This window comes from Dromiciops gliroides, chromosome 3 (assembly GCF_019393635.1).
Source record: "Dromiciops gliroides isolate mDroGli1 chromosome 3, mDroGli1.pri, whole genome shotgun sequence".
In the NCBI taxonomy this organism is placed as follows: Eukaryota; Metazoa; Chordata; class Mammalia; order Microbiotheria; family Microbiotheriidae; genus Dromiciops; species Dromiciops gliroides.
In genome coordinates, this window is record NC_057863.1 from 513,101,455 (window position 1) to 513,112,180 (window position 10,726).

Below are 10,726 nucleotides of genomic sequence, written 5' to 3' on the forward strand. Positions count from 1 at the left end.
AATGGTATATTAACTCATGTTCCCACATATATACTCTGCCTCCTCTAGATATTTTGAAAGCCTTTCATTCCACGTTGTTTTTGCAGATTGTGAATATTTGGTGAGTTATTTAAAACATTGTTCTTAATATTTTTATATATCAATGATAATTATGTCCAGGCAATTTAAGGATAATAGTTTGGTTTGTGACAATGGTCCAATTCCAGTTTAATATGTTGGTTGAGTTCTCCATGATATTTGAACTATTTGTAGTATGGGGATTTAATTTGTTAGTCAATGAAAGATAATAGCTTCACATGTATATAAGTCTAGACATCAGATCAAGTCCTACTAGGTATATGGTAGGTGCTAAATTTTTACGACTTAATTTTCTGCTGTTTCCTTAAGTAATCTACGTAGATCACTACTATGTCTGGACTCCTTAAAGATAATCCTTCTGTAATTTCTGCTAGTACTGACCTGGATTGCTATCATAAATCCCTCCACTTGCTCAAACAAACCCACAACTAAACTATCTTTTCAATATATCTTTGTCAATATATTGTTGGCTAAGGCAGAATCCATGTCCCCCGTGACATTCTTCTGATTCTCTTCTTGGATTTTAGCTATTTCAAACAATCCCTCTAGAGGTTATCCCCTTTCAGTTATATTGAACAAAACTAATGGTATTGTCCAGTGAAGTATTGTCTGCTTGTTCTAAAAATACTTGTGCAGATTTTAGACTTGATTATTAGGTACTTTAAGAATGTCTATCAATTTCTGCCTTTCTTTTCGGAGAGGGAATGTGAATCTCGTTCTATAGCTACCTTACCGTAAGGGGACCTATTTTTTATGAATATTGTAGAGGTTGTGTTAGGATACTTTCCAAATCTTTTATGACCATTCAAAGTTTCAAAAGTGCACGTTAAAACTGGCATTGAATAGGTATTAATTGCTCTTAATGTACTATTCTCATTCAACTTTAATTTCAAGTCTCAATATAGTCACATCTGTCTCCTTGATTACTTTTATGCTCAAAACATCTTGCTCTTGGAAGACCAAAGCATTTATAGGTATCACCTTTATTCTTTAACCTCTAGATTCAAGCTTAAAAGCTTGAGTCTATCTTTCCTTGGCATACATTAAGAATTTTATACTCATGATATCTAAATGACTATCATTATCTTATTAATTTCATTTTTTAAATGAAGTTAAGATAGTAATCATTATTTTTTATTGTGGCTTACAGAAAAGGGTAAAGCAAGTAATATGAAATGGGGAGAGAATATATTTGAATGGCTGAAACTCAAATTACAAGCCAGGGTATCAGCACAAGGCCTACATTATTGGTAAAGGAGAATCATAAGGGTGCTTAAAAACCCATTACAATACTTCAAGGTTAAAAATGCATGTATGAGGTATTCAGGATACCTGAAGTCTGATTTTTGATAAGGAGTAAAACAATGAAAACAATGTTTAAAAGAAAAAAAAGGTTCTTGTTGCATTGGTAGGATGGACCAAAAGAAGCTAATTAAATACACTTGAATCATAGGAGGTACAGTGTAAAGTTGGGGTACATTTAGAAAGAAAGAAAAACTCAATCTAAATTAGATGTCGGGGCCATAAAAATACAATCTCATGGCACAGGAGGCCTTCAAAGAGTTTTATGATCACACAGTAAATCCTCCAAAGTAAACTTAACTGATGTTCTACTAGACAAGGATTTCTATGTTTGAGCTTTGACAGTAGGAATCGTGTGTGTGTGTGTGTGTGTGTGTGTGAGAGAGAGAGAGAGAGAGAGAGAGAGAGAGAGAGAGAGAATACAGCACTGAAAAAAAATCTTCATTATATATTAAAGAATGAAATTTATGTCCAACACAGCTTCAATGTTTCTATTTTATTGCTAACTCTCTGATAATTGGCAATTGGCATATATAGTAATACCCTATTAACCAGAAGAGTTCATTATATAACCATACAAAATTTCTTCTGCCTTATAAGGAAAAAAAATCTAAGACAAGAAAAATTTAGAGTTGTCATTACCTATATTTAATCTTTGTGTGAGAAGGTAGATCTCTGCTTGAATATTGCTTGGAAAGCTGACTCAAATCACCTTCCCCTTTTCCTCTTCCACCTCTTGCAGGTTCAAATGTAGGCCTTGCTGCTGTTGTCATCTTCAATACTTCAGAAATATATGGTTATATTCAGATACATACTTTAAAAAATTCTTAGTTTTAAAAGCAGAATTAACTGAATTTATCACCACTATCCCCTTTTTCAATAACCCTTTTTCTGTTTGTACCCTTATCGACAGACCAAATAAACACAACAGCACAGACACTGAGAACACACTCCCTCAAAACAATGGCCTACCACAGCAAATTAAAAGTCCTAGAAAGGTGAGGAAATGATCATTTGGGGGGCTAATTCCTGATTCTCACCAAACCTTGGAAAGTAGGATTGTGCTTATTATCTTCATCAGATTTAGAGATGTTAAGGACTGGAGAAATCAGTTAGACTAATCTTCTTAGGAAGAGATACGGAAAGAGAAGCCTAGGGAGCTTAAGAGAATTTCTCAATGCCACAGAGGGACAGCTAGGACCTGAACCCACATGCTTTAATTCTACAGTCAGTACTCTTCACTAAGAAACTGTGAGTGGTTAAAAACAAAACCCACCCACAAAACTACGTAGGGAACCTCAAAAGAACAAGGGAACACTGAAAGAAACAAAGTTATACAAGTTCATTCGTTTTCAGCATAAAGCTGGCCAAAAATGTTTGCACTGTGCTAATAATAATAATAAACTTGAGAGTTTGGATGAACAGGCAAAATTCTAATATCCCTAAATTCAATTTTCTGGAGTCAAAGTTATCATAATATATTTCTTGTCGCTGTCTTGCTGTTGTTACTAAAATGTGAGCTCAGTTTAAGGCTAACTATGGGGGCGGAGGGGCAAAAATCTATTTTCCACCAACTATCGGGGAGCTGGCCCGGCAGAAGCTGAGTTTGTCCGCTATTTTATATAACCGGATCCTAGCAGTCCCAACATTAATACAAAGGAAGATGCCACCGAGCCGGCCCCTCAAGGAGCTTACGCTCTAAGGGGGAGGGAAGGGGAGCGGCACATCCCCAAATAACTAGCGTAAAGGAGAATGACTTGGCCAGGTCAAGTATTACCCGAAATCAAAGGAGGGAGGGCTCCAGGGGTGTCCCGAGCCTCGGGGCCAGCTGACTGAGCCTTTTAACAGCAAAGGGAAGAAAGCGCCAACAACCAGCAGCCCGTGCCGGGCCTTACCTTCAAACCCGACCCCGGATCCCTGGAACCCCTGCAGCTCCTCTGCCTTTCCCCATCTCCCTCCCCCGCTTCCCCCTCAAAAGTCTTTATCTCCCCCACGAGCCACAGAGAGAGGGCTCCGGTATCACTCACTTCAGAAGAGTTAGGGTCCCACAGCCCTCCGATGTTATGCCAGCACCATTACTCCGCCACCTTCCCACAACTCTCCGCGCCAGACCCGAAGAGCATAGAGTTTGGGACGACTCGACTCTCTTTTACCGGAAAAGAAAAACAAGAGGGCGGAGAGGCGCTTAACGGAAGGCGTCATATGACCGAAGACAACAACCAATCGTAGTGGAGAAAGGCCGCAGACGGGGCGGGAACAGAAGCGGAAGTCGCTGAGGCATCCGGGAGAGGGAACCCTGAACCCGCCCTTTGCCGTCAACCGTAGTTCGGTCGTGAATATTCATTTCTTCAATATTTCCTAGGCTCTTCCTCCCTCCCACTCTTCTCTCCATAGGCCCTTCCCCTACCCCCGCCCCAGTTCACTTCGCCCCTGCACTGCAGGGAGCCAGATGGCAGGAAGCCGTGGCTTGTGGACGGCGCTGCCCTCGTGTGGCCGCCAGGGGTCGACCCCGAGGATGACTCCATTCTCTCTCCTAAGGCGCCCTTTTTCTCCCCGTGGAGATAGACGAATTCGTTGTTGACAAACAAAAAGCTTCATTGAACCTGAGGAAACCCGGTGAAGATGTCCTTGGGGAGACGGAAAAGGAGGTGGGCCCGTCGTGCGGCCCTGTCGCGACATCTGTCACTGGTTGACAACTTAGGGGCCCCATTGGTATCCACGCAACGACGAGAAAACAAGAAGTCCCTGGCCCCAATCCTCCGAATCTGCGTTAGGTTCACCCGGTGTTGAAAGTCAGTCAGGCAGGATGGAAGGGTTGGGAATGGGTGGTGATGATGCCTGAAGAGCAGAGGCGAGATCTACCCAAGGACGGGAGAAAACGCACAGGGGCCTGCATGGTTTTTAACCCCACTTGTCGCTCTTGTAAACACATTTCAATATAAGAGTGCAATTTATAAAGTGTTACAGCTTTTAACTCACAGCAGTGGTATAATAAAAAATCTTTGTAAAAAAATCAGGAGGCAGTATAGTGTAGTGCAGAGTGGTCAAATACCTACTGTATAGACCTGCCACCCTCCCAGAACCAGATTAATATTTGGAAATATTTAACAAAAAATTTATAAATATAATAAACAGATAAAGTTGCATTTTAAAACTATGTCAGTATGCAGCTGCAGTATTCTTTATGTATGGATTAGTATCCCCTGTGTTTTACTTGAGTTTGACATCACTGGAGTGCACCAGAGAACAGGTCTTGAAGTCAAAGTCCCGGCTCTGACACGTACTAACACATACAACAATTTATTGAACCCCTCAAAGCTCTAGCAACCCTTAAGAGTTACAAATGAGTTACTAAGTTGCAAAGGAGTTGCTGATTTTCATTAGAGAGATATCCCCCCTCCCCTCCCCTCCCCATATCCCAAATCAGATGATAGGGTTAGGGACAACCTGAAGTGGAAGAGTTCAAGGATGAAAATAAAGAATTGGATACAAGTCCAGCCCTTGGTACATTGGATCTTGACCCTGGCAAATCACTTGACCTCTATGTGCCCCAAAAGAATTCCTTAGGATTTATCTCCTAAGCAAAGGTTTGAAGGTTGCTTTGGTAGAAACTGCTTCTGTTGAAGGAGTTCCTACACAGGGATGAAATCATAGATACTGTAGATTTTGTCACAGATCCTTGTATGTTTCAATTTCAAAAAGACTGGAAGCCAGTGGTTTAAACAATGTCTTGAACAGTGCTCCTTTAGGAGGTAAGAAGTGGTCATGAACTGAGAGATTCCAATGATTCTATATACATTTGGTTCTATAAGACTTCTAATATACATTTGCTATATTTAGAAGTCATTTTTATCAATTTGAGCTTAGATAAATCTTAAAGATCTCTCTAATAGAGACAAGGAAATGATTTAAGTCTAGAATTTAGCAGTTATTTCAACTATACTACTATTAGTGTGGTATACTAACTTTGAAAGTTCTTCATTCTTATTCATTATGTTATCCAAGGAAAAGACCCAGAAGTCTAGAAAATGTACTGTGAGAAGGAAAAGGAATGCTGCAAAGGGCCAATAAGGGTCCCATGTAGAATGGTTCCAACCATGAGATTTTTCCTTACTTTGATTTTGGATCCTTGATAGGTATGAATTTTCTCTTTTAGAATGAGGAGGCTCCTTTTAGGGATTTGACAGCTTTGAAGCATTGATTAGAGAGGAGTGTAGCTTAATTTGAACAGCTTGTTGACTCAGACACATTTTATTAAGAGAATGATTAAGGGATTGAGTGTGTCAGCTTATTATGGATTTAAGCCATACCTCCATATTGGACCTTTAAAAGGGCAAGTTGATATGCCAGGGTTCAGTCAGAAAAATACTGAGGAGATTTGAAAGTAGACTTTAGTCCCTGATATGTGTGCATTGGCAGGTATCCTGGAGGATCACTTCCTACTCCAGCCCCACAGAGAGCAGGACAGAGAAACGATCCATCTTCTTGGGAGGAGTAAGGGAACAATCATAGAGTCAAAGATCTATAAGAGTTACTGAAATGGGCCTGGAGTCAGGAAGACCAGAGTTCAAATCTGGCCTCAGACATGTACGATTAATAGCATTTACCTCTCAGGGTTGTCATGAAGATCAAATGAGATAATGATTGTAAAGCACTTAGCCTAGCACATAGTAAGTGCTATATACATGTTAGCTATTATTACTATTAAAGTCGAAGAGACAGTCCAAGTCCTACCTCTGGCATATTCTAGCCATATGACCATGAACGAGTTAGGCAACTTATTCTCTTAAGTCTGTAAATTAGGAAACAGCTGCTTTGAAAGAAAGAGTTTCCTCACCTGGAATTTCCTACACAAATTTGGAGGCTACTTCTACATAATTACATGTTTGGAATGATCATAACTGTAAAACTAGAAAGGAAACATTAGAAGCCATTAAGACCAGCCCCCTCACTTTTTAGTTGGGGAAACTGAGATCCAGAGAGTAAAGTGACTTACCTAAGGGCACATGGCTGGTAATTGGCAGTCAGCATTTGAACCCATGTTTTCTGACTCCAAATCTAGTATTCTTTCCCTAGCACCACATCTGCCCAACCCGCTGTGTGCCTTTCCATTGCCTTTGATTAATTCTTTTTTTCTTTTTCTTTCTTTTTCTTTTTTTGTGGGTTAGTGAGGGTTAAGTGACTTTCCCAGGGTCACACAGCTAGTAAGTGTCAAGTGTCTGAGGCTGGATTTGAACTCAGATCCTCCTGAATCCAGGGCCGGTGCTTTACCCACTGGCCACCTAGCTGCTCCTGATTAATTCTTTTTTTTTTTTAATTTTTTTTTAGTAAGGCAATCAGGGTTAAGTGACTTGCCCAGGGTCACACAGCTAGTAAGTGTTAAGTGTCTGAGGCCGGATTTGAACTCAGGTACTCCTGAATCCAGGGCCAGTGCTCTATCCACTGTGCCATCTAGCTGTCCCCTGATTAATTCTTAATTCCAGTTCTTTGGAGACTGTAGTGTCATGTTCTATGAGTCATAGTCATAAAACATTACCAGAAGAACATTAGTGCTATAAAATATGATCTTCACATTTTCCTTTTGGGGGTTATATTTGCCACTCTGATAGGTGTGAGGTGATACCTCAGAGTTGTTTTAATTTGTATTTCTCTAATAAATACTGATCTAGAGCATTTTTTCATATGATTATAGATAGCTTTGATTTCTTTTTCTGAAAACTGCTTGTTCAGATCCTTTGACCATTTATCAATTGGGGAATGACTTGTATTTTTATAAATTTGACTCAGTTCTTTATATATTTGAGAAATGAGATCTTTATCAGAGATACTTGTTTCAAAAATTCTTTCCCAGTTTTCTGCTTCCCTTACAGTCTTGGTTACATTAGTTTTGTTTGTGCAAAGAAACTTTTAATTTTTTTTTTTTTTAGTGAGGCAATTGGGGTTAAGTGACTTGCCCAGGGTCACACAGCTAGTGAGTGTTAAGTGTCTGAGGCCGGATTTGAACTCAGGTACTCCTGACTCCAGGGCCGGTGCTTTATCCACTGCGCCACCTAGCCGCCCAAACAGTAGTATTCTTTTTATTCTTTTTTTTTTTTTTTTTTTGCAGGGCAGTGAGGATTAAGTGACTTGCCCAGGGTCACACAGCTAGTGTCAAATGTCTGAGGCTGGATTTGAACTCAGGTGCTCCTGAATCCAAGGCCAGTGCTTTATCCACTGCGCCACCTAGCTGCTTTTAAATTTTATATAATCAAAATTATCTATTGTACATTTTGTATTGCTCTCTACATCTTTGGTCTTAAATTCTTCCCCTGTCCATAAATCTGACAGATAAACTATTCCATGCTCTCTTAATTTGCTTAAAGTATCACACTTTATGTGTAAATCTTGTACCCATTTTGACCTTATTTTAGTATATGGTGTGAGATGTTGGTCTATACCTAGTTTCTGACATACTGTTTTCCAGTTTTTCCAGCAGTTTTTGTCAAATAATGAGTTTTTGTTCCAAAAGCTTGGATCTTTGGGTTTCTCACAGACTAGATTACCATAGTCATTTTACTATAGTATAATTTGTACCTATTCTATTCCACTGATCCACCTCTCTATTTCTGAGCCAGTTCTAGATTGTTTTGGTAATGATCACTTTATAATACAGTTTGAGATCTGGTACTGCTAGACCACCTTCTTTCATATTTTTTTCATTAATTCCCTTGAAATCCTTAAAAAAGCTCGCTTTTTTATGAGTCAAGATGTTTATTTAGAATTTTTCCCCACATTAAATTCCTCCAGTGATGTTATATGGCATTGAGTCATGAAATACTACTAAAATCTCCAAAGTATTTAAGTTACGGATCATCCAAACAGTAATGAAGAGATACATGGTGGGTGGGATGACTGACAATTCACTACACACACAAGAGAAACAAGTGTAACTTGTCACTAAAGAAATGCATGATCTAAAAAAATGGCCAGTAATATAGTGAGAACTTCACTCACACGTAGCATTGGTACCCTTTTGACATCTAGAGAAATTTACTAAGACCCCCATGGAAGGACTTGGATGAGAGTGCACAGGATGGACAGGTGAGAGCTACAATTGTATTAAGAAATAATGATGGAAAGGCAGGTTGGAGTTAGATTGTGGAGGGCCTTAAATGCTGGACTAAGGACTTTACTTTTTATCCTGGAAACAATAGGGATCCTCTAGAGAATAATGTGGAAAGTTTTGTTCCTTACAAAGATTATTTTGACAGCTGTGTGAATGATGGTTATAAAGGAAACCAATTAGGAGGTTTTTCAAGAAATAATCCTGATGGGTGGTATGGAAGGGCTGAACTATGGCAGACTGGTACCTACCCTACAGTTCTGACTCATAGCAGTAGTATTTCATGTCATTTAAGTACTACTAGTCTTATTTTGAGTCACTCTCCTTTACATATTCTGTATTTATTCCAGCCAAATTGGACTCATAGCCAGTACTTGGCACACAGAATTCCATCTTTCATCTCTACTCCTTCATACAAATGGATCCCTTGTGCCTGTGATACACTCCTCACCTTAGTATGTCAAATCCCTGACTTCTTTCAAAGCATAGCTCATGGACGCCCCTCATGATCCACTAAGCCAATAACAATTCCTCTTCAAGTTATATTACTTTGTATATGCTTTGTATTTATCTGTGTGCTGTTGAATCACCTTCTGAAGGACAGAAACTTTTTTTTTTCTCTTTGTATCCTCATTACTTGGCATAGTTCCTTGAACAAAGTAGGTGCTTAATAAAGATTTGTTGAACTGAATCAAAGGCTTGGCCTTGGTATCAATTCTCTCCAGATTTTTCTAACACCGTCTAGAACTCTCATCTGTTTTCATCACTCTGTCTTCCATTATGCCTCTCTCTTTATATATCATATCTCCTCCCCATTAGAATGTAAACTTCTTGAGGACAAAGACTGTTATTTTAAAAAATATATCCCTAAGTGCTTAGTTTCATTGTTCTGTGATATCTTTGAATGTGTGGCCATTTTCTCTAATAGTACAGATGGCAACCTATCCACATCTCATCCTTGATTACTTTTTGTCTTCCAGCAAATATTCCATGGGGTTCACCCTAATAAACCATGAGCCTTCTTCTAGATTTCTTGACAGTATGTGCATACCAGTGAAACGTGGGCTATAACCAGTTCACTTCCCTTCTGCAAATATAACTCTTCACCTTTGCCATGTCAAATCCCTAACTTCCTTCAAAGCACAGGTCATGGAGCCCCCTCCTGACCCTCAAGTCCACAACACGTCCTCTCCAAGTTATATTATAGTGTGTATATACTTTGTATTCATTTATATCAGTGAATTTTGCATCCCCTACCCCGAAACGTAGACTCCTGGAGGACAGAAACTATTTTGTTTTTTTTTCTTTGTATCCCCAGCACTAGAAGCTAGAGTGATTACACCACTTCTGCACAATTTCTCCCGGGCATTGCTGCAGCTCACAATCACCATGCCCCTCTCCAATGTCCTTTGGGTGACCCCCAGAATTTATTCAGAGCCTGTGGCATTCCATGAATCAACAGTCACATAGAGTCACTTGAAGAATATTTATGTTAAAAATAAGATGGGCTTTTGTTTCAAGGAGAAGCTTCGGATCATAAAAGCACTATATATTCTCTCAAATATAATTCATTTGTTGAATTAGATTGAATCAGCATGACTAGAAGCTGTTTAAAAGAGGCTATGATCTGGGCCTTAAAAAATGCAAGGAAAGATTAGCATGAGTGAAGAAGGTTTGGGAGAGCATTTCAGGTGGAGGGAACAGTATGAGTGATAAATAGGCAGGTTTGAACATTATTATAGGGAGAGTGGATAGTGAAAGGCACACTGTCTGAAATAGAAGTTTCACAGTAGATATTAGGAGGATTTAAATTTGCTTTTGCAAGGTGGGAAAACAGTTTGTATTTTATCTTACAAGCAACGGGGAGGTATTGAAGATTTTTAGCAGTGGAGTGACATAATAAAAATATTTTTTAAAGAAAGCTTAATCAGGCAACAGTCTTTAGAATGGATTGTTGGAGGAGGAGCTTGTAGAGAAACTACCTATAAAGTTGTTATAGCAATACAAGGGAGGAGTAGAGACATTTAGTAGTGCGTACAAAACTCTGTGAAAGTATAGAACAAAGCCTCCAAGTATAAAATTTATACAATTTTGTTTTAAAAAATGTCTCCAGGGGGCAGCTAGGTGGCGCAGTGGATAGAGCACCGGCCCTGGAGTCAGGAGTACCTGAGTTCAAATCCGGCCTCAGACACTTAACACTAGCTGTGTGACCCTGGGCAAGTCACTTAACTCCAATTGCCTCAC

The 10,726-nt window shown here is 39.4% G+C and overlaps 1 protein-coding gene across 1 annotated transcript in view; it reads right to left on the bottom strand.

Moving 5' to 3' along the window:
• CWC15 (CWC15 spliceosome associated protein homolog) overlaps positions 1 to 3,565 on the bottom strand; it is a 31,376-nt gene extending 27,811 nt beyond the window's left edge. Inside the window, exons 1-2 of the mRNA XM_043990773.1 lie at positions 3,408 to 3,565; positions 2,023 to 2,161 (exon numbers count right to left, since the gene is read on the bottom strand). Coding sequence (XP_043846708.1) covers positions 2,023 to 2,153 — 131 coding nt within the window. The 5' untranslated portion in view covers positions 2,154 to 2,161; positions 3,408 to 3,565. The remainder of the gene's footprint in view (positions 1 to 2,022; positions 2,162 to 3,407) is intronic.
• Positions 3,566 to 10,726: the final 7,161 nt, after the last annotated feature.